The 24,743-nt window shown below is 46.6% G+C and overlaps 1 protein-coding gene across 1 annotated transcript in view; it reads right to left on the bottom strand.

Moving 5' to 3' along the window:
• Window positions 1-5,527, bottom strand: part of atp2a1l (ATPase sarcoplasmic/endoplasmic reticulum Ca2+ transporting 1, like) — a 17,778-nt gene extending 12,251 nt beyond the window's left edge. Inside the window, exons 1-5 of the mRNA XM_062527146.1 lie at window positions 5,221-5,527; window positions 3,695-3,712; window positions 3,346-3,428; window positions 1,445-1,549; window positions 702-840 (exon numbers count right to left, since the gene is read on the bottom strand). Of these exons, the coding sequence (XP_062383130.1) occupies window positions 702-840; window positions 1,445-1,549; window positions 3,346-3,428; window positions 3,695-3,712; window positions 5,221-5,338 (463 nt within the window). The 5' untranslated portion in view covers window positions 5,339-5,527. The remainder of the gene's footprint in view (window positions 1-701; window positions 841-1,444; window positions 1,550-3,345; window positions 3,429-3,694; window positions 3,713-5,220) is intronic.
• Between the last annotated feature and the right edge of the window lie 19,216 nt (window positions 5,528-24,743).

The following is a 24,743-nucleotide window of genomic DNA, read 5'->3' as shown; positions in this document are numbered from 1 at the left end:
CTTCCTGGTTAATCCCCGCTAGCATCCTGCTACAGAGTCAACAGCGAGAAAAACACACGCCGTGCAGGGGACAACAGGTGTAGAGTCAAGGGGGTGAAGGGAAAAGAGAGCGAGAGAGAGAGAGAGAGAGAGAGAGAGAGAGAGAGAGCGCAGCAGTATCCAGTTTTCCTTTGCTCAGCATGTTTTCTCAGACCCCCTCTCTCTCTCTCTCTCTCTCTCTCTGTCTGTTTCTGGCATCCCGCTGGTGACTGCCCTACATGGACACATGTTGCCTCACTCGGCATCATGGAGGACATCTGACTCCCCAAACGCTGTGTGCGATAATCTAATTGATGCCCACTTAAATGAGCTACTTAAACCCAAACATACCCCAGGACTCAGCTTTCTAAGAGTGTGGTATTCTCTAAAACGTTATAACCATGAATTGAACCTTAACTGAGGTTTTTTTTACAACAAATAATATAAAAATGGCATGAATAGTGTGATTTAAAAAAAAAAAAAAAAAGTTATGTAGTATTTGCATGATTTAAAACAAAATAACCCAAAAAGAAATCTTTTAAACTGGTTTGTATTTTGAGTTATTTTGAGTGTGTTCTTTGGCCATGTTTCTGTCAATGAAAGGTCCCTGACACCCTGTGAGTGAGTGAGTGAGTGAGTGAGTGAGTGAGTGATCAAGTGTGTGAGCAAGTGTGTCTCCTTACCGGACACCTCAACGATGTCACCGGGCACGATCTCCCTGGCCTTGATCATCATGACGCTCTTTCTGTCTGAACGGTAGACTTTGCCCATCTCGGGCTCATACTCCTTAAGAGCCTCAATGGCGCTCTCAGCATTACGCTCCTGTAGAAACACACACACACACACACACACACACACACACACACACACACACACACACAGCACAGAGGGAGAGATACAGAAGGTCAAACGGGGCAAAAATACAGGATTCATTCGTAGCCATAGTACACTAAAGTTAATATTCATTTTTATTTTATTTTAAGGCTATAAATAAGGCCATTTTACATCTGTGGTCCATGGACTGTGCTAATGTTAATGTATTATTAATGTAATAATTCATTATTCAAGTTCACGTTTCGGCCTAGGGTCTTCATCTCATCTGGTCTGGTCTGAATGCCCAAGGACGAAACGTTATCGTTCAATAAACAAAAATGGAGTGTGCAGTGCTTTTTACGTGTCAAATGTCACTGTGCTTTACTCTGATATGATATACAGTATATATGGGTCTATTTGGGAGGATGTATAATTGTTTAATTGTTTTGTTTTTAAGTGCTCTGTAAATTATTATTATGATTATTATTACAGTAACAGGCTTCACTTCCTGTTCTATGACCCAGGACTTATGGTGATGGTGTGTGTGTGTGTGTGTGTGTGTGTGTGTGTGTGTGTGTGTGTGTGTGTGTGTGTGTGTGTGTGTGTCACTGACCTGCCACACACCAACGACAGCATTAGCGATGAGAATGAGCAAGATGACGAGGGGCTCAACAAAGGCAGTGACGGTCTCCTCACCTTCCTCAAACCAAGCCAGAACCTGCAGCACACACACAGAAAGAGAGAGAGAGAGAGAGAGAGAGAGAGAGAGAGAGAGAGAGAGAGAGAGAGAGAGAGAGAGAGAGAGAGAGAGAGGGCAGAAATAACATGAGTGAGTGAGTGAGTGAGTGAGTGGGTGACTGAGTGAATGCCTGAATGAATTAATAGTGGTCAGGTGATGTTCAAAGTGGACAGGTGCTGTTCATTACTCACTCACTAAATTACCCATAAAATATGTTGCCAGTAAAATCTGTAAACCGGGCTGGCACTAAACCTGCCTAACTAGAAATGTTATCATTGTATCAATCATATAAAATCCTTAAAATAAAAGGCAGGTTAACATGAGCTAGGTGGGGGCTTTATTGCTAGTATGAAGTCACCGCTACAGTATATTACAAATGGCTATAGTTCCACGTGTGTGTTGTTTTGCTAACCACCTCACCTTGGGCAACATGTTTGTGACTTGACCAGGCGTGATGGCGTAATATTTCATTTTATTTCACAACAATATTACGTGACGGGGAAAGCTCTTCACATGCTCTTACAACCCCCTCCCTTTCTTACACCTTCCTACATCGCTCTATCTCTCTCTCTATCCCCCCCTCTATCCCTCTCTCCCTCCTTCTCTGAATCCGTTGCATCTCCCTCCTTCAAGGCTGACCTTTATAGAGGGGATACAGTTTCTGCCCCTGGCTTGGGGCTTTCTTAAAATAACCCCCACTCCCCTCCTGCCCCTCTCTCCCTTGTCTCTCGCTCGTCTCAGTATTCTCCTTCTAAGGCCATTCCAACAGCTGCCAAGGCGTGGACGGTGGGGGGGACTAGTGTGTGTGTGTGTGTGTGAGTGAGTGAGTGTGTGTGTGAGAGTGAGGTGAGATGAGGAATTAATACCCTCCCGTGTCTACCCTTAACCCCCAAACTACGCCCCTCCCCATCCCTAACCAACACGCATGACCCCCCCCCCCACACACACACACACACACTCTCACCCAAAGGTGCTAAAAATGTATACAAGGGGGTCTACAAGGGGGTCTTTGATGGGACAGAAAAGGCTACTTGTCATCAAACACAGTAGTGAGATGCCTTCTTCTCTGCCTTCCTCTCTCTCTCACACACACACACACACACACACACACACTCACGCACAAATACACATACACACACACACGCACACGCACACGCACACGCACACGCACACGCACACGCACACGCACACACACACGCACACACACACATGCAGCCACAGAGAGAGATATCAGAGACCCCCCGGCCATGATGGGCCTATTTCAGGTGTCGTGTTGGCAAGGAATGTGGGCCCCTCCGCCATCTTGGAATGGCAAGTGCAGCTGCCTGTAGGGCAGTCTTTGCCACTCCGGTGTAATTCAATGCCCTGTCGACTTTATGGGGCGCTTTTTAAAAAGACAAGGCCGGACTATTGAGCCGTCCACTAGGAGTTTTATTGGTTGAATGCTTAACTGACAGCATCAGGTCATGAAGCCTTGCTTTAATGAGAGAGCTACATCAACATTAACCCCACAAAAATCGATAAATGACTCGCTTCACAAAAGTGGATGAAACCTCTTAATGGCTAAGCTATAGCGAATTTGAGATTTACTTGACGTACTCTGAGTCACGTTGCACTGATTAGCCATTGAGGCATCCAGTTGGTTTTGGTGTCTAATTAACTATCAACTAACACACAGTTCACAACTGAGATATTAGTGACAGAGGCCTCCAGTGGGGTTTGGTGTCTTGTTAATCAACTATTAACTAACTAACTCATCACATTGAGATACTCACAAAGGAAATGCAGGCAGCCAGCAGCAGGATTCTGACCAACAGATCCTCAAACTGCTCGATGATCAGCTCCCAGACGGTCTTACCTGTGCAGGAGAGAAGAGAGACAGACAGAAGAGAGAGAGAGAGAGAAAAGAGAGAAGAGAAAAAGGAGGGAAAGATCGGAAAGAAAACAACAGTAATGAGCCCATCACTCCATCACACCTTTATATCCTGTAATTAGTATCTCAGTATTTGCTAGGCAATGTAGCATTTAATGAGCTCCATGTCTAGTGGCCAATGTGTCTGTTGACGGAGAGTGTGGTGTGGGTGGACAGGAGAGTGTGAGGGCCAGAAGACTGAGAGAACTTACCCTCCTCAGCGGGAAGCTCTGGACACAGGAACACACAGCGGCACAGAGAGGGGAAGAGAAAGCAGACAATTAATATGGTGACACTATAAACAAACAAACAAACAAACAAACAAACAAATGGATCTCTGTGGCCTACTGTAATAGAGGAAGCGTGTCTGACTGATCTGGGGCTGGAGGATGTTCAGTTGTGCCATGCTCTCTATCTGACACTAGCTATTTGGAGATACCTCATGTGATAAAAAGGGTTTTAAGATGTTGTAATGCACTTGTGTGAATTGTGTCAAATCGCTTTATTGCAGCACAAACCAAGTAGTCAGACACTTGTAGGTCACACACCACAAGGATTCACGGAAAGAGGAGCAAGAATGTTCGGCGAAATGACCACATCCGCCCATTATGACAAATGTGCGGTGGGACAGGGAGTATTTACTGCCGTCAAAAATGCTCCTGAAAGTTTTGGAAATCTTAACCTTTGTACCAGCTTTGTATAGACACAGAGCGGCTTGCGCCACAGAGCAGAAGCACGTCCCCTGCACTGTCCGCCAAACACCCAGCGATCCACATGAATGAGTGGCACCACGCTGACGAGCTCAGCCAAATCTAGCTGTTATCAGGGAAAATCCACACCTCCAAGCAGACATCATTCTAATCACCAACGCAACCATTGTGACACGTGTTCTCCCTCACTGATTGACACCTCCCCCCCCCAACCCAGCCTGTCAGACTGCTATCTATCATCCCTCTGATCATTCAACTCCTCCAAGACCCCCCTCCCCCTCCCCCAGACCCCCTCCTGTTCCTACACCACCATCCCCACCACCACCACCAGCAGCAGCAGCAGCAGGAGCTCCGTAGGCCTAAAATATCTCTCGTATACTCAAGTCTTCTCAAATCACCAGGGTTGGGCCCAGCTCTCTCCATGGTCACCTGTCCCGCTCCCTCACTCCCCTCAGAGCTATTTTAGAAGCACACACACACACACACACACACACTCCACTACGCTTTGCTTTGCTTTGCTTCTCCACCGCCGGAGCCACCAAGCCTGTTGCGTTCCCTCCCTCCCGCCAGCCTCCCTGTCTCTCTCTCTGGGCTGGGCAGTGGGAAGTCTGCGACAGGGGTTTTCTTTTTGGGGGGGCTCCCTTCAGCTGTCTCCTCTTGTTTTGTCGCCCCGGTTTTCAAGTGCTACATGGTCGCGGCGCCAATGTGGAAACCCCTCTCTCTCTCTCGCTCTCTCTCTCTCAAACTGGCCTCTCAACTGACCTCTCTAGTATGCATCACTGTTCAAATGCTCAGTCCATTGCTTCACACTCTTTGCTATGCAAGACCTTTTAAGCGTTTAACTGCCCCTGCCAGAGACTGCACCATATTGTACCAACTCAAACAAGTCAAAGAGGCCAAATAACCACTAGTCTTTTTACAGAATAAAATGCAACCCCCCCCCCCCACACACACACACACCCACCACCCCCACCCCCAAAACACAGACACCCCTCACTGTCCCGTGCTTCAAATCTCGGCATTCTCACCATTGTAGCCGAACTTGTCCAGTTGCCTCTTGAACTGGTCTGGGCTGAGTCCAGTGGTCTCATTGACCCCGAAGAAGGCCAAGACCTCTGCCGGGGTCTTAGTGAATGCGTCCTCCATCCCGTTACGGAAAGGAAGGAACTTAGGTTAGAAGAAGGCTAAGGCGAGGCCTGTCTATCCGTTCTGGTACAGTTTCTGTTCCCGTTGCTCTCCGCACTCAAAAAGTCAATTGTAAGAGTCTGTCCCCCAGGTCTTTGTTATTTCACCCCCTCCCTTCAGGAGTGCCGGACTGACAGAAAGAGCGAATGAACTCACACATGCGCACCGTTTTATACCGCCGCCGCCGTGCCCCCATTGGTCCAGCCGCCCTCCGGACACGCCCACAGGACCCGCTGAGTGGCATGCCCTGCTGGTGGGCAGGGCCAAGGCCGAGGGTTCTAAGGCCTGGAGTGGAGGAACCGGTGAGGTAACGAGGGAGAGGGGTCTCTGCCGGCCTGGGCCAGGGGGGCGGGAAGAGTCTGCAAGGGGATGCAGCGAAATGATAATGATGTCTGTTTTTGGAACATGCATGGTCAGTGGAATAAGGAGAGAGGAGAAGGTGAGAGAGGGAGAGGGAGAGGGAGAGAGAGAGAGAGAGAGAGAGAGAGAGAAGGTGAGGGAGGGAGAGAGACGGCACAAGCCACAAGGGTACAAGGGTGGTGGGGGTTGCCTGTGTGAGTGATGGCTCAACTGGCTACCACTGAAGTAGAAAGGGGGGCTACAGAGAGAGAGAGAGAGAGAGAGAGAATCAGAGACACAGAGAGAAATGGAGAGAGGTGGCAGAAGGTTAATTTCCTACAAGTGTTAGCAGGGTATAGCTACATGATGAGTAAGAACAGAAAACAGAGAGAGATAGAAAGAGAGAGAGGGACCATCGCCTCAGGGTCACGTCTGGGCAGTGGAGAGAGGACTTTAAAATGACTGGTCATAGTTGCAGCAGTATCATATTTTATTGGCATCAATCATTAAAAGTATTTCCAGTATCAGGACACTAAACAATAATCCACTGGGAATCCAAGCCATGGAGATGAAGGAACTGAATCAGGGGTGTGTGTGTGTGTGTGTGTGTGTGCGTGTGAAAGGCAAAACCAGAAAGAGAAGATAATCCTAACTCTAACTCTAACCAAAGGGTGGAAGACAAGTATATTGTAGAAGAAGGAGAAATGTGTGTGTGTGTGTGTGTGTGTGTGTGTGTGTGTGTGTGTGTGTGTGTGTGTGTGTGTGTGTGTGTGTGTGTGTGTGTGTGTGTGTGGGGGGGGTTGTGTGTGCGTGGGTAGAATATTCCCATGACATAGCGATAGGACATCAGACAGAGTGTGAGAGAAGAAGCTGAGCAAATGACTGCACGACCAGAAGCCAAGCAAGTAGAGTGAGAACGAGAGAGCGCTCAGACTACGACAGACTGGAGACAGCTAGACTAGGATAGAGTGGGGGTGAAGAGAGAGAGAATAGGATACAGTGGGGAGAGAAAGAGAGAGAGAGAGAGAGAGAATAGGATAGAGTGGGGGGAAGAGAGAGACAACTGCTAAGAACTTCGTAGGAGCGCTCTAAGAACGTTCTAAGAATGCTCCTAAGAAGTTCTTAGCACTTAAGAGCTTCTTAACGAATCTGGGAAACCCGGCCATTATCATTCAATAAATTAAATTCAACCCTCCCTGAGTTTCAAACTTGGACAGATGAGACAAAATTGCCTTACATCCTCAGAAAGAATGAGGATGTGGCCATTCTGGCTGCAAAATGTGTAGCAGCCTGCCACAGCCTGAAGGACAGCCAGTGAGGCCACAACCTGCACCAACAATGTTGCATATTTGTCTTTACCATACCTTGGTTTGTTTGTCTGTCTGTCTGTCTGTCTGTCTGTCTGTCTGTTTGTTTGTTTGTTTGTTCACAAGGTAACTCAAAATGTTAAGGATGGATTTCAATGACCCAAGGAAGAAACGATTACATTTTGTGAGTGATCCGTATCACCGTCTGGATGCAGGAGGCAGTTATGTGGTCACTTGGCGGAGGACTGCTATTCTAGTTTTCTTATTAGAATTGCTGTTTTACTTTGTGTATGGGAATTGTTGTTTTACCTATTTAACCCTCATGTTGTCCTAAAATCTTACGACGTTCGTTGTCCTTGGGGTCAATTTGACCCCAGCTACAAAAAACTCTCAAAAATGATTAAAATTATTTTTTTTACCCAATTTTTTTTTGTGGTAGGTACTTAACAAGAGTGTAATAACCACTATCAAAAGCCCTACAAAACAATCCCACCCCCCCACACCTCTTTATGAACCCTGGAACCCTGACTGGCAATATGGCCAATCCAGTGTCAACAGCCCAAAGGCTGACTTTTTGGACTTTTTCAGACCTGCCAAAATAACTTATATGTAATATGTACTTGTATATGAAATAATGATAATAGCTACATGTTCTCATACTATTACAATAATAATATCCATAATTTGTCAAATATTCATTTTCATCATGTTTCATAAAAATGGGGTCAAATTGACCCCAATACCACCAACGTAACTATTTTTTTTACAGGACATTGGAAACATATTTTTGTGCAAATTTCATGTTTACTCTGTTGTACCCTTCAAATAAGGAAAAGTCATGAAACTTGAAGCAAAACAAAAAAAGTGAACGATATATTTTATGATGTTAAACACTGCTTGGGGTCAAATTGACCCCAAGGACAACATAAGGGTTAAATATGTCTACTTTTATGCCTCTTATAATTCCACAATTCTATTAAACATTTATTTATTTTTCTTTAACCTCTTACGTGTACATGTAATTGAGCTTTGGCAATAATGTTCCTGAAGCGTTTTCTTGAATCGAAAAAAAATAATTGAATTGAGAATAGGATAGAGAGAGAGATGGAGAGACTAGGATTGAGTGGAGACAGAGAGAGAGAGAGAGAGAGAGAGAAAATAGGATAGCGTGGAGAGAGAGAGAGAATAGGATAAAGTGGAGAGAGAGAGAGAGAGAGAATAGGATAAAGTGGAGAGAGAAAGAGAGAGAGAGAGAATAGGACAGAGTGGAGAGAGAGGGGGGGAGTTCTGCTGTGCCAAGTCGAAAAAGAACAGGAAGAAGTGGAGTCATGGAGAGGAGGATGAGGGAGGGGAAGAGGAGAAGGAGGAGGAAGAGGAGAGGGATGAGGAGGAAGGCTGGCGAGCATGCTCGGCTGTCATTCAACCCGCCGCAGGCCTGTCTAAGGAAAACTGAGCTGGTATTTTTTACTGCCCAAGGAAGAGGAGAGGAGCGTAAGATGAGCCCCGCGCAGCTCATGCCAACCACCACACATCAAATATCTCACGCCAGCCCGACCCAGCCGCCCGCCACACATCAAATACCCGGCGTCAAAAGACCATAAGTCAAGCACTCCGCAAATGCTACATATCAAATACCTCACCTCAAATACCAAACAGTGAGTACTTTCCACTAAACACCAATCAAAAGACATAAATCCAAGCGTTATGTATAAAGAGCATACATAAAAAAAAAATGAAAAAATCAGATACTTCACTCAAACACCAAACATGGAATACTTTACACCAAATCTTGTACCTTACATCAAAAAACAACATATGAAATAAATATAACAAAGTAAACAATACTTCAAACCCATACATCAATCAACTCATTCATGCCTCATTCATGCACAACAAACAACTCCTTAAACTTAAAAATATTACATATCATTATAACACATATTTATGCGAATACCACATACCAAAGACTACACAGGAAAAAGGCACAATAAAGACTCAAAATGTCCCTTCCTAACATGGAATTAACGGGCTGCGTATACACACAATTCCCACTCTTCTTTAGCAGTCTGCTTTGTGCTGTATGTACTATTACTGTATGACCAGCTGAGCTACAGTCTGTCATTAGGCATCTACGAATGACTCTTTGTTAGAACAGCAGTCACCTTTGACCTTAGCGCTGTTTTTAAGCTGAGGAAGGCGTGCTTGTCTTAGGCACTCTGAAGAATGAGCGGCCATCTTGGCTACACCTGTTATCACAGCTCAGGACAGAGGTCAGGAGGACAAGAAAGACCTAAAAGGAACACTCACAAGAAATGTCGCTCCGTAGGGTGGCTCGGACAGTTACAGAGCTCTGAAGAAGTCAGTTAGACCCCTTTGTTTTTTTTCCACGGTTTGCAACTTTAAGATGAAATAGTTTACTTTTTTTTTTTTTTTTTACCTTGTCATTCAATTTCAAAATTTCTGATCATTTGAAAAAACTAAAAGACCCTACTGTACATACTGTGCATACAGATTCTTCTCACAGTTTTTAATTGTAGCGGCTTTGGCAGGGAACATGGTCTCGAGTATTCTTGGGTACGGCACAATAAGCATAGATATAGATTCTGCCATTCTTCTTCAGAAGTCTTCCACTGGGTTCACATTTGGGCTTTAGCTGGGTCTCTCTCAGACATTCATAAACATTTCGGTTATGCACCAACTTGAAAGCCCTCGTACTGGCATATTATCTCCCGACTGACACCTGACTCTGCCACCCAAACGCTCATGGCAATCCACATTTTTCTCATCTGCTTGAACTGTCATTTTATTCTATGCAAGTAGTACTTTCTGTTGAACTAACATGCCTAGTCCCACTGTACCTTGACTGTGTTTTGTAAGTCACTTTGGATGAAAACATGTATCTATGTGGAGCTGTCCCCTAAGCCATTCTTGTGTTGACTGTGTTCTTTGGGTCACTCTTCTGTTAGAAGGCCTTGGGTTCAATTGGAGAGCTTACAGTAAGTGCTTTTGTTTTTGTTGAGCATTCATCTCTTTACTTTACCATACCTAGTAACGTAATTTCCCAACTATTAGCTGCGGCTTATACATTGATTTTACTAAATTTCTTCAGCTGTAAAGTTAATACACAGGGACAGTTAATATGGTATTGGTATGCTTTTGTTTCTTTTAACTTGCATAAACCACTGTCCTGCGGCTTATACACAATGTGGCTAATACACAGGAAATGACTGTAAGGCAAGGCCAGGCAAGTTTGTTTATATAGCACATTTCATATACAGGGATAATTCAGTGTGCTTTACATAAACAAAAACAAAGAGTACATAAAAGCATAACGGAGCAGTAGTTTAAACCAGTGTTTTTCAACCTTTTTTGAGCCAAGGCACACTTTTTTCATTGAAAAAATCCTGAGGCACACCACCAGCCAAAAATGTTAAATAAAATTAAATTTTATTGAAAATGAAATTAAATAAAAATCTGTAGCCCGCAATAACGATATCAAGTCATTCTTGTCAGTGTCTTGAGTAGGAATCAAATGAACACAAAGAAAATTATTTCTATTCACTCTTTTTTAGACCACTTAGTTGAAATTGGATAATTTCCCACGGCACACCTAACAATGTGTCACGGCACACTAGTGTGCCACGGCACAGTGGTTGAAAAACACTGGTTTAAACGTGTTTAAAAAGTAAAGTACATAAAATAGAATGATTAAAAGACAGTAGTTTTCCCTCGACCCAGAAGACTAGTGCTCAGTCCCTGCTGTTGAGAAACATCTCTCACAGCGTGACACTGCCACCTCCAATGCCTCAGGCATCCCATGAGGGGTTGGGACAGAAGAGAAAATCATCAGAACCTCTCTCCCGTCTACACCTGTCGCGCTGCCTTAGCAGAGACCCCAAGATAGTCTGAGAGCAGAGACCCCAACCCATCCTGCATATGGACTGGTCAACCATCTGCCCTCTGGCCAGATCCCTGTACACCCAATACACAAACACTCTCGTCCTGTCAGGACCGCTGAACTCTTAGACACACAAACAAACACGGTCTGGACACAAATACTCCAACTCATATCTTCTGAAATGCTGCTATTTTTGTGCAATTACTTCTACTACTACTTACTTGGTGCTGTTTTCATCACTTGAGCGCTATTCACCAGTGTCTATTGCACTTGTCTTGTTACCCTGTGCAATAAGGTAACCAGTGTGAAATCAACATGGAATATTTTTCATCTTCGTTTGTTTATAGAATAGGTCTTTGTCACTGTCACAGGTATAAAGAAATTTCGGGTGCTTTCCTGTCAGTGCATCATTCATAAGTCTATAAACAATTGTAAAACGATATATGGTATATATGTATAGAGTGAACCTGGCGAAGCGCGCTGTTCACTAAAATGAAATACAAAAGAAATCAGCAAATTCAAGTCGACCAGTGTGCGGTGACTTTACACTTTTCTGGCCTTGGCTATACCAATCATTTTTGTCAGTCTAAGCCATGCGATGTCTAACTATTGTTGTCTAACATGCGCTTGCTTTTTATGTTTCTGTTTGGACATTTGAGAATTTGGTTCAGCTGTGCACTCAGCTGTGCTCCAGTAGTCTGTCTGGCAATGAAGTTTACTTTGATTTATTTCCCTCAGGCAGGAGCTGTCGGTTTGAGACCAAACAGTAGGCCTACAATTCGGTTTGAGACCAAACAGCTCAAATTTTGGTTAAATCAATCCAGAGGATCTTGGAATTCCAAGTGGCCTTTTTCCTGTCTTTTTTCCCTTTGTCCGGCCCGTCATTAACCCCACATCAACGGTGTGTTTCAGTGAAGTTTCTTGTGTGTGTACTCAGTATCTCTGGAGCTTAGCCAGAGTGACCGTCGGGGTCTTGGTCATCTCTCTTTCCAGGACCCTTCTCTCCTGTCCGCTCCGCTTGGTCAGACAGCCAGCTCTACCAAGAGTCTGTTTGTTCAGCAAATTCGGGATTTGCTCCGCAGGTCCATCTGGCCAAGAGGCCATTGAAGCCCATCTCCATCGCTAATCTGGCATGGACATGTATTTTTTTGGAATTGAGTAAACTGTCAGTCAGTCTGAGTCTGCTGGGGTTTGTTGGACGGACTTCTAATTGGTTGTAAATCAGTAATAAAAGCAGTCGGACATAAAGTCACAAAAACAAATGTCACAAATGTCTCTGACTGTTGGCTACCAGTTTTGTTGGTTAAGTTTGCTTGCTAACTTGCCAGCTAGCAGGTTTGTATCTGGACACAATGAGTGGTGTAACAAAGGCATTGTGACGGAAACGTTGGCGCTGTTGCAAGTTATTGCACTGGTCTGAACCCCTATGGCTTTTAGAAGGTGTCGCTGCAAGTTGCTGATTTATAAAAAGTTGCAGTTAGTCTTTATCACAAATTGTGAAGCCAACTCTAACGTTCCACAATTTTTTGTTTTTTATCCCTCACAGTCCTGTCTTAGCTCTCATATGTACGGCGGGCTGTTATGCATTACAGTGGGGTTTAAACACACTGAAGGAATGACTTGTAAATCTGTGCACATTTCCCCCCCTCAAATTATAGTTTTAATTATATCAAAGTACCCTGTGATTTGTTTAATATACAGTAATATAATCTTACAATTACAACGGTTAATTTAGCAGACAGTGAACAACACATCAAATGCATTTATCCACATACAAATGCCCAAATACTATCATAACACACATCCCTTAGCTACTTTTTGATTATTACAGCAAAGATACAATTCAACATTTCTCCCCCCCCCCCCCCCCCCCATTAAGGACACTACTTCTTTAGTTGCTTCATGAAACAAGTGTGTATTTCCGCTGGGCCGTTTTTGTCTTTTCACATTGTCATTAGTTGTGCTTGCAGTGCACGTGAGTTTTTAGCTCCAAAGCACAGCCTCCAGACGGGCTCCGGAGTCGGTCCATAAATCTGTTTCATTAGGCCTGCTGCGGAGTCTGTTAACACTCATTTACACACATCTCCAATCCACGTCTTTCACCGGGTACCACATGCATGGCTTTCTAGGATGAATAGTAAATGTCCATTAACTATCTCATTAAAATGCTTATTATCATTCTCAAAGTAATATGAAGTCACAGCTATTTAAATAGTGCACCGCTCCCGTCTCTCTAAGGAGGATGTGGGGTCAAATAAATCTAGACAGAGAGCCTTAATTGTGAACTAATGTCAGGCCGTGATCTATGGCAGGTCAAACACATTTGTTTGTGTTGGGCAATGCTTTGATTTACTACTTGAACTGGTGCCAACATCTAAAAATAAGTATTTCTACACCTTTGACAACATGATTGCAAAATGGAAGGGTATGTCCAGAGCATCACTCGCAGGCATAGTGGTCATGGGATATGTAGTTCATAAGGTCAGGTAATGGCATATAATGTCAGTATGTTTATGCAAGGCTAAGAGGGGAGGGAGAATTTCTATAAATGCTATTTCACTCTCAGATTTCAGTTGTAGGAGGCCACGGCCATGACTAAAGCAGATAAGAACACAGAGCTCTCTGAGCGGGCGAGAGAGAAACTGTTGGTTGTCAGCTGTAAGTGCCAATAAGAGGTTGAAACATTTTACAATTCAATATCTTGTCTTTCTGAGAGATAGGAGTTGGGAGTGTGTGTTTGTGTGTGTGTGTGCTCCAGGTGGTGGGGTGGGGTGGGAAGCAAAGGGGGATGCGGGTTGAGGGTGAGAGAGTTGAATGAAAAAACCTAATCGACCAACTACTGACTTAATGACTTATCACATTTGAATGACAGTGCCTTCACATCAAAGGAGTCTCTAGTAACTAACCTTTTTATGTTGATGCTGATGTTTATGTATGTATTTGGCAGAGGCTTTTGTCCAAAACAACCAATAGTATATACAGTTACACTACATTGGATTGAAGTAATAGTTTCAAACACACAGGCACACACACACACACACACTCTCTCTCTACCCCAAAAACAATGAAAATTAGTAACTAGTTTGGGAACCATTGCCTAAATGGAGTGGCTTTATGTTGACTAATTGGTCTTAATTAAGTCTGAATTGGCCTCATGTCTCAATTGGTTCAACATAGCAATAACAGCCACAGCAATGAGAAGATTTATTACAACCCATAGATTTACTGATATTCATCAACAGCATTCAAGTTCATTCCAGGTCCCCAACGATGTGTGGATGATCAGCACTTTGTATATTTACTGAGCCGTGTGCTACACGTTTTTTATTTATTTATGTATTGCCGTGTGTGACTGGTTCCTGTGCTACTCCACATGCCTTTCTAATTGCCCCTAGAGGGCAAATCAAGTGATTTTGAATCTCCACTTGCCTTTCAAAATGCCCCCTAGGGAGCAAATAAAGTGACATGAACTGAATCGAACTGAATTGAAACACAAGTGAATCCCTCACACCCCCATCACCACGGCAGTCGTGCCCCTTCCTGTGCTGTGAGTGTTGGTGTTTTGCACTCATCTCAGGCCTGCACTGCCAAGCGGCGGGCACGAGTCAGTGTGCACGCCTTCCTCACAGCGGTGTCCTGAGTCCTGACCACACACACGGTGCCATCATCTGATCGTGTGCGTACACAGAGATATTCCACTGAGGCAACCTCAGAGGAGGCAGTTACGCAACAGCAGAGAGAGAGAGAGGGGGGGGAGAGAGAGAGAGGGGGAGAGAGAGAGAGAGGGGGGGAGAGGCCCCATGCCCAGTCAGTGCCACAGGAGCAGCCATACCATAGCATAGCTAAGGACAGTGAGTGAGCGAGCGAGCGAGCGAGCACACTGACTGCTGGGTAATTTACGTCGTGTGAATGGCATGGCGTCGCACCCCGGCCTCTGCCTCTGCCACTGCCACCACCCCTCTGGTTGCGCTCTTTCAGACACACTCCTGAACTCTTCTGATTTCTTCCAGGAGAGCTCTGAGTTTGTGACTCGACTCTGTGATACACCGCCCCCCCCCCCCCCCCCCACCGGGCCCCCTCCCCCCCTGAACACACACCTCCCTCACTTACCTCCACCTCCCCCACCCCCCCCATCCCCACCTAACCCTGGACCCCTACTCTCTCCCCCCTTCAGCTGTTGTCCGTGTGGCCTGTTCGACGACCTCTGTGAATTTTGGGGGTTAGGGGCGAGGGGGGCGGGGGGGTCTGGGGGGGCGATGTGCACACTAGCTGGCAAGCTGTCAGTGTGTTTCCCTCACTGTGTCCATGTGACATTTAACTCAATATCCACCCAGGATAGGGTTTCCCTCTCTCTCTCCCTCTCTCTTTCTCTCTCTCCTACCCTCTGCCTCTCTCCCTGATCTGCCAACTCAGACTCTTAGCGGCCTAGCGGCACAGGCACCCTAGTGATCCAGCTCAGCCGGGCTTGTCCCTGCTGTCCCCCCCCCCAGATCGGCCCGGGCCGAACTGATAGCCGTGTTAATGCGCCCCACCCATATGCCAGGGGACACGGAGAGTGCTGTCCCCACCGGTACCCATGACGATGACCTCCGTCCCTTCTAAGACGGTCGTCGTCGTCGTCAAGGCAGTGAAATGGGCACAGCATACATATTTACTGAAGCTGTGTCAGCCTCTGCATCTGACCCAGAGATGTCCTTATCGCCCCCCGATCTCTCACTCCACTTACGCTGTTTCCACAGTTTCCACAGAAAATGACGATTATAATTTTTTACAAAGTACGAATTTACAAGTACAATACTTTTTTACAAATTTTCCCAAAACAGCCAATCACAGCACTACTTACTGACAGGGCAGTCACCCAATCAGCTCACTTCACATAGATCATATAGGAGCTTCTCAACATGCCTCCTCGATCCTCGATGCTCGATCCTCGAGGGGCGTTCCCACTGATCTATAACTAACACTGGATAGACTATCCCATTGTTTCCCCCCCATCATTCTTTATGTAGATCAGTGAGGATCGAAGCACGAGGAGCGAGGGAGGACGTATAAAATCCCAAATGAGAAGCACCCATTGAATCGATAGAGCTGGCTACACCAGACGATAGTTTCCAAATATCAGACTTCACGAGTACTGCCCGATGCCGGACGTAATTCAATGTCTAGTTAAAGTAGATAATAGCTAGACAGTTAACGATAGCTTGCTAGGCTATGTTAGCTGCCAAATTTGATTAAGTTACCTCAGGTAGCGTAGCAGCCAATGTAGCTAACGTTCATTTCCAAATAGCAGACTTTAAGTCAGCTAATGCTACTACCCTATCAATTGTCGGAAACAATTCGTAAACATTGTTTTAGACAACATATGCCGTCAAATAAAAGTGATATGATAGGGAACACCTCACAAAGTCTACATGTCTAGAAGGTTTACAGTAGTTAACGTGGTTGTTAGCTCGAACGTTAACGTTAGCCAGCCGCGTTACCTACCGTTACCAGGCTCATTTAAGATACAAAGAACACTGTTAACCCTACCAAAATACCTTTAGTGTTAACGTTAAGCTAACAAAACTTCCGTGAGCTGATTGACTGACTGGCCATTCAGTAAGCAGTGCTGTGATTGGCTGTTTAGGTAAAATGAGTTTTGCAATCTGTAAAAAAGTTTTGTACGCGTAGGTCTGTTTTGTGTCTGTAGAAAACTGATGTGCACTTGTGAATGGAAAACCTGTGCGTGTAAAACCCGATACAAACTCACAAAAAAATTCCACAAAGTAACAACACAGATTTGCAGATGTACAAATCATTTTTACATGCACAATTTTTTTTTACAACTACAAAATCTTTTTGCATGTACACAAAACATTTTTACAAGCTCAAAATATTTCTACAGACACAAAAACTTTTGGCGAGAATTTTATACTATATTTCTGCACCCCAATTTTGCATACCGTAATTTCCCAACTATTAGCTGCAGCTTATACGTTGATTTTGCTCAATTTCTTCAGCTATGAGGTTAATATACGGGGACAGTTAATATGGTATCAATATGGTTGTGTTTCTTTTAACTTGCATAAAACATTGTCCTGCGGCATATACAGTACACAGTGCGGCTAATACACAGGAAATTACTGTAATCTCTCTCCTTTAATATCATATGTGCTATACAAAAACAAAGTGTTTTATTTTACGGTGATAAAGAGTCATATGCGGCCCCAGCGACCATCTGTTTCGATATCTTTAATTGAATCAGACCGAAACGGACACGCCCGCTCACTTCTGGAGTTGGAACAGGACCTACCGTACTATACAGCCAGGGCTCAAAATTAGCACCAGCCACCAGCCAAATGCTGGTAAATTTTGAAGTTGGCTGGTTGATTTCAGACAGAAAATCTGTATTTCCTATTGAATGGCTGGTGGATTTCACCAGTTCATCTGTCTCTGGCTGGTAGATATTCACATTTCAAAAAGTTAATTTTGACCTGCCGTACTATACAGCTCTACTACGAGGCTATATAATATAGCGCCACTATACTGCACTTGAGTAGCAGCCAAGCATGCCGCAGATACTCTAGTTATCATCCTCCGGCCCCAGCCGTGGTGCGACTGGCTGGGGCACCTGCACCGCACGCCGGCGACCCGGGTTCGATTCCCGCCCCGTGGTCCTTTCCGGATCCCACCCCGACACTCTCTCCCACTCACTTCCTGTCTCTCTCTACTGTCCTATCATTAAAGGCATAAAAGCCCAAAAAATATACTTAAAAAAAAAAAAAGTTATCATCCTCCATCACTGTTCTTGACACCCTGCTACCAGAGAGAAAGGGAGAGAGAGAGCAAGAGAGAGAGGGAGAGAGAGAGAGCTAGAGAGAGAGAGAGAAAGAGAAAGAAAGAGAGACCCAAGTACAGAAAGCCTTTGCATAACCACTATTTTAAGATCTTTCACCACTGCGATTCATAAATTTACGACTCTTCACACATAAAAACGCTTGAGGGACAAAACCGAGAGGGAGCTTTTGGCCTGACTACGCGGGCGGCTTGGCAGGGATCGCTCTCGGGGAGCACGTCACTTCAAGCTTTTTTTTTTCTCAACCCCTCGCCAGCGCCACGCGGGGATCTCCAAGTGTTCTCTGCGGGGGATCGTCTCGTCTACATGGCTGACGCGTTTCCATAAACCACATTAATTGCGTCTGTCTTTGATTAGGCACCAACGCGTGCTGCAGCGGCGCGGACGCCAGAGACGGCGATATATCTCGCGTAATTAGCCGGCGCGCCGTAGCGCCGTGGCACACGGCATGGAGCTGGATCAGGGAGGGAGTACCTGTAACAGGCCTGCGCGGCTGCAAGGCAGAAATAGCCGAAGCAGCTGAGGGCTGTGCTGGCCGTATTAGTGGCACGGCTAAAAATAAACCGCAGCAGAGAGAGAGAGAGAGAGAGAGAGAGAGAGAGAGAGAGGCGCTTCGAATCCCGACCGACCAGATCCCTCCACATTTGCACCCTCTGCAGCTCGGGCCTATCTTAGCTCAGCGACGAAGCCTCGCGTTCTATCTTGGTACGGGGGCGAAGCCTGATGGTCTATCCTCGCGCCCGAAACACTCCTGCACTCTTGGAGTCACAAAAGGTCCCGGTGGCGTTTTTGACCTCCTCAGATGCAGCATTTGACTGTTTGTTCTACAAACCAAGAGATTATTTTTTTGGTCTTACCCAAGTTTGTCACTTCCCCCCCCCCCCACATGACATACAGTAACAAACACTTACTCTTCTTAATGTACCCCCCCCCCACCCTCTCGCTCTCTCTCTCTCTCTCTCTCTCTCTCTCACACACACACACACACATACACACACACAGCTCCAGTTGTCACAGTTGTTCACAACATTCCACCGTTTGAAGACAGTGCCGTGCAACATTACAGCACCACGCAAAAAGCCCAAACCTGCTGCACGTTAACAGCCAATGAGAAAGCGGGAAAAAAACGGCAGAAACATGCCGTGTGTGAGCGAGAGGGCAGCTCTGACTTGCTGTCGCAGGACTTTAACCAAAAGTCTGGACGAGCCCGACGGCAACACCGCTCTTCAGAGACTGCTGCGTAACCAGCGCTGAGACCACAAGCTTGTTTATTTTTAGACAGGTGCTCGCACCGTGAATCCAGCTGACAAAGGCAAGAAAGCGGTTGCAGTGTAGCGCTTAATTGCCAGTGATGATATGCTAATATCTGTGTATCACTATAATTGTTTAGTATTTCTAACTAAAGCAATCAACCCAATATAGTTATATCAGGGCCAAGCGTCTCTCTGAACTGAAGCAAGTGTGAACTAAACCCCCCCCCCCCTCTTTAAAAAATGCCTGAATGAACGTGAGAGACGGTGACCCCCCCTTACACACACACACACACACACACACACACACACACACCTCCCACACCCCACTCACACATCCCATCATCCTGCAGTGTGGCAGCTGCATGCCCGTACTGTAAATCTCCTTTTTTGACACCTCCTGTCCTCTACTGAATCTGCACTCCTTCCTTCCTTCCCTCCCTCCCTCCTTCTCCCCCCTCTGGACACGAAGAAATAGGAAGCAACCACCTCAAATGTACATGGATAGAGAGAGAGAGAGAGAGAGAGAGAGAGAGAGAGAGAGAGAGTAATCTTTTCTACATTGTCTTGGAGAATATGCAATACCCTTTACAATGAAAATACAATACCCTTGGAAAGTACAAAGTCCCTCTGGGTGGACAAATAGCCAGTTCATTCACTTATTCCTTTACATGTGTGGCGCCCCTAAGTAGGTGACCACAGGTTTGTTTTATATTTGTTTATTTACTGTATTTATATTTACCTTATTCACTTAGAACGGCACTATGCCTAGTAGGACTTTTATTTTTATTCTATCGAACTTTCAATGAGTGATGCAGACTGACGTTCCATCTGGGGTTGTTTTGAGTGGTGGACCCCCGCGGTCACTTCAGAAGCAACTTCGTGACTAAACACTAACATCGGTGTCTGTCTGCTCCTCATTCCGTTTCTCCTGTCTTACAGGAATATTTATTATTTGTTGCCACGGTCCTGACCGGGACTTGTAACAAATTCTTGGGGGCTCGTCCGGGATTGGCGCCACCTGCTGGAGGATGCCAGTCCAGTGATCCATGAACCTGTGGACCAGACCGTGACGTACCATCAGTGCCAAGAGGGACCTGACGAATCCAGGGCGTCTGACTGCTGCCAGAGCGAGGGAGTTCGAGGGCCGAGGGCATCTGACGGGTTACCATGGCGAACAGCGAGACGAAGGAGTTGGTGTGGACCATCAAGAAGGGACTATTCCAGCTCTCATCTGATGAACTGTACCAGCTTGCGACCAGTATTTCACCACCGCTTGACCAGGATTCAGCTAAGTTGCACCAACATGATGATGAGGGTTGCATTGAGTATTTGTGCTCTTATATGGACAGTGCTTTGTTGGATCTTGAGGATGAGGGCATGTCTCAGCTGCTCTTGCTAAGAGACAGGGTGAATGATTTGCTGAGTAAGAATGGGTGTCATACTGAGGGTGGTGGGGATGTTAATGTTTGTCTTGAGAATGCGGTGTCTCTTTTACCATCCAGTGTTCACCAGCACACACCAACTTCAGACACAGAGTCACTTTCATCACCCAGTTTCCACCACACTCACGCAAACAACATCAGCCATGCACACACTTCAAACACCAACACCGTTTATGAGACAAGTACACTTGAGTCTCAGATAGATAAGCTAGTCTCAATGCACAACGAGCTCAAGCTAAAGCAGCGTAGTGCTCAACCCACAACCTACATGGCCAGCTCACAACCCACTGCCCCTGACTGTCACCAGTCTTGTAGTCCACGTGGCCTCACATTACCACACTCATACACTCCTCATGCCACTAACACCACTGAAAGCATGATAGCTCTTAGAGATCTCCCCCTCCTACACAGAAAAGAGTTCAAGATCCATGGTGGTCAGATTGGCGATAATACGTCAGACATCAGCTACAACAACATCAGCAAACAGATCGATGAAGGGCTGAAAGATAACCACACTGGGGGCGAAATCACCAGAGCAGTGCTGCGGATCATCAAGCCTGGCAACTTTAAAGAGATGCTCGCTAGCAAAGAGGACATGACGGTAGGTGAACTCAAGAGCTTTCTTCAGTCACACCTTGGGGAGAAAAGTAGCACTGAGCTCTTCCAGGAACTCATGACTGCGAAACAGCACGAACAGGAAACTCCGCAACAGTTCCTATACAGAATGATGGGCCTGAAGCAGAGTGTCATGTTCACGTCTAGACAGTGTGGCGCAGACATCAAGTACGAGACACAGACAGCGCAGAACGTGTTCCTCCACACTGTTTACCAGGGCTTGAACGAAAAACATGATGATGTCCGGCGGGAGTTAAGACCCCTTCTTTCAGATCTTGCAGTCACTGATGAGGCGCTCCTTAGGCAGGTGACCAAGACGACCAACGAGGAGAGCGAGAGAAAGCGACGCCTGGGGCGCAGCACTCGCCCAAAGCCAGCTCATGCCCATAGTGGAGAAGCCAACATCACTGAGGTGAGCAGAGGCAAGACCAGCACTGACATCAGCGCCAAAGATGAGCTCATTCATCAGTTGAGTGCTCAAGTTCAGGCCCTGACTCAGGTGGTGAGCTCCCTCCAGTCCAATGCCACCCCCTCAGTGAAGTCAACAAGCCCTGAGCCTCGATCCCACTGTAACTGCCAATGCTCCAACAAGCAAAACAGGCTGATAAGGAGAGAGAGAGTCCGTGGCTGCCCCAGCTGCATCTCAGGAGGCCGGACTGACTGCAACCACTGCTTCGTCTGTGGGGAAGAGGGACACCGTGCTGTGGGATGCCTGAAAAGGACCAAGCCAGCGGGAAACGCGCCCCGGTCATGGCAAAGGGACAACCTGTGACCGGCAGCAGTATCCAGTCCCACCACGATACTCGCCTACCAGCTCAGACCGTCAACAGCCTCACCGTCCCTCCTCAGTGTTTACATGGTGCAGAGTCAACATCACAGAGAGTGGCCAAGCTCATTGGAGAGAAATGCACACTGAAATGCCATCTAAGTGGATACACAGTCACTGTTCTTCTGGACTCCGGCGCTCAGGTCAGCATCATCGACCGTTCCTGGAAACAGAAGTTCCTACCTGAACAGCAAGTACGTCCTCTCAGTGAGCTGATGGGAGACAGGGAACTTGATCTCACAGCTGCCAATGGAGAGCCAATACCATACGATGGATGGGTTGAACTTACCTTCAACTTACCTGGCAATGAAGATCCAAGCCTCGCCATCCGAGTGCCCTTTCTGGTCAGCCGTGTGAGCCTTGCACGACCAATACTGGGCTTCAATGTCATCCAAGAGCTCATCCTTGGTCATGAAGGTGGAGTTGAGGTTGTCGCCGTCATCGCTCAGCTGCTGAGAAATGCCATGGAGGTGGGAGAAGAGCAAGCAGAGGCCATTGTGACTGTTGTGCAGACCCGAGAGCATGTACATGGTAATGCACTGGTGAGGGTTGGTCGGCGTGACTTTGTCGTCCACTCAGGCCGTGTTGCCCGTGTCAGATGTAGGGTGCCTGTAGACTTCTCTTCACCTGTGGCGCTGTTTGAGGTCAACCACTCTGACTCAAGACTTGAGCAGCTAGACCTGGGTGACGGCCTGGTTGAAGTCCACCACACCAGCCACCCATATGTCGACATCCCTGTGTGCAATCACACCCAGCACAGCATCTCGCTGAGCCGCTTCACAGTGCTTGGCAGCATCCAGTCAATCTGCAAGGTGGTGGAGACAGACCAGACCAACAACATACAGGTCAATAGTGTCAACTCACCTGTCTCTGTTCCTGCTCCTGTGGAGGTTGTTAACAGCCATGGAGAGCCCACGTCCCAGTTGTGGCATCCTCCTGTGGAGATAAGTCATCTGACTGAAGAACAACAAGTCAAAGTAAGAGAAATGCTCTATGAGGAGTCCAATGCCTTTGCACGGGATGACGGTGACATCGGCTGCATCCCAAGCCTCCAAATGAGCATAAATCTGAAAGACGACATTCCAGTCCAAAGATCCTATGCAGCTGTCCCCAAACCCCTCTACCAAGAAGTAAAAGAGTACATCCAAGACTTGCTTGCGAAGAAGTGGATTGTCAAATCAAAGTCCCCATACTCTGCTCCTGTCGTCTGTGTCCGCAAGAAAGATGGAACCTTGAGGCTGTGCATTGACTACAGGCTGTTGAACCAAAAGACCGTTCCAGACAGACATCCTCTTCCGCGCATTCAAGATCTGATTAACACGCTTGGCGGATACAGCTGGTTCTCCCTCTTGGACCAGGGGAAAGCCTACCATCAAGGTTTCATTGCAGAGGGGTCACGGCACATGACTGCGTTCATCACTCCATGGGGCTTGTATGAATGGGTGCGTATCCCATTTGGGCTTTCTAACGCCCCAGCTGCATTTCAGAGGAGCATGGAGGAAATGCTCAGCTCTCTGCGCGATGAGTGTTGTATCCCTTACCTTGATGACGTCCTCTGTTATGCCAAGACATTTGAAAATCACGTCCAGGTACTGAGACACATCCTTCAGGCCCTTCAACGCCATGGTGTCAAGCTCAGGGCAGCGAAGTGTGAGCTCTTCCAGAGAGAGGTTCGCTACGTTGGAAGGCTGGTGTCTGCAGAGGGAGTCCGAATAGACCCCAAGGATCTGGAGGCCGTCCAGGCACTGAGAAGCAAGACCCCCAGCACTGTTGGTGAAGTCCGTAAGCTGCTGGGATTCCTCAGTTACTACCGGACGTACATCCAGGATTTTTCCAGAGTTGCAAAACCGATGTATGAGCTGTTGCAAGCCTCACACTCTGTTCCTGTCGTGCCTCAGCCCAAGACAAAGAAGGGGAAAGGAGCACAGCTGCCATCCAGGACACCAGTGCAATGGAGAGCAGAGCACCAGAGAGCATTGGATCAGCTGATAGACATCCTGTTGAACCCACCAGTGCTTGCCTACCCCGACTTTGAGCTCCCTTTTGTGTTGCACACAGATGCCTCAGAGCAAGGACTTGGTGCCGTGCTATACCAGCGTCAGGAAGGGAAGCTCAGAGTCATCGCCTATGGATCCAGGACTCTGACGCCAGCTGAGCGCAACTACCACCTCCACTCAGGCAAGCTCGAGTTTTTAGCGCTAAAATGGGCCATAAGTGAAAAGTTCAGAGACTACCTTTACTATGCATCCCACTTCACTGTCTACACGGACAACAACCCGTTGACTTATGTGTTGAGCACAGCTAAGTTGAACGCTGTTGGTCACAGGTGGGTGGGTGAGCTTGCTGACTTTCAGTTTGACGTGAGGTACCGGCCAGGAAAAGTGAACATTGACGCGGACACCTTGTCAAGGCTGCCTGTGGACATTGACCGCTATGTTCACTCCTGTACGGAAGAGTTATCCAGAGACACCGTTCTGGCAACATGGGATGGCAGTAGAGCTGCGAGGCAAAAGGATGTGGCTTATGTTGCTGCCCTCAACCTCTCACAAGGTCCACCTTCACAACCACCTGGCCTGCTCCCAATCATCGGTCATGATGAACTCATGAAAAACCAGAGAGATGATCCTGCCATCAGTCAAATCATCAGACTGAAAGAGGCTGGCGCCACACTGACCAGTGATGTGCGACAACAAGTAAGTGGCCTTGCCAAGAGATTTCTGCATGAGTGGGAGAAGCTTCACTTTAAAGATGGTCTGCTGTATAGGAACACAAGTCAGAGAAGCCAACTTGTCCTGCCTGAACAGTATCGATCCATGGTCCTGAAGCACCTCCATGACGACATGGGTCACCT

Source organism: Sardina pilchardus, chromosome 22 (assembly GCF_963854185.1).
Source record: "Sardina pilchardus chromosome 22, fSarPil1.1, whole genome shotgun sequence".
Taxonomy (NCBI): domain Eukaryota; kingdom Metazoa; phylum Chordata; class Actinopteri; order Clupeiformes; family Clupeidae; genus Sardina; species Sardina pilchardus.
Note: the sequence above shows the minus strand (reverse complement) of the source record. Positions and strands in the feature narration are given on the sequence as shown.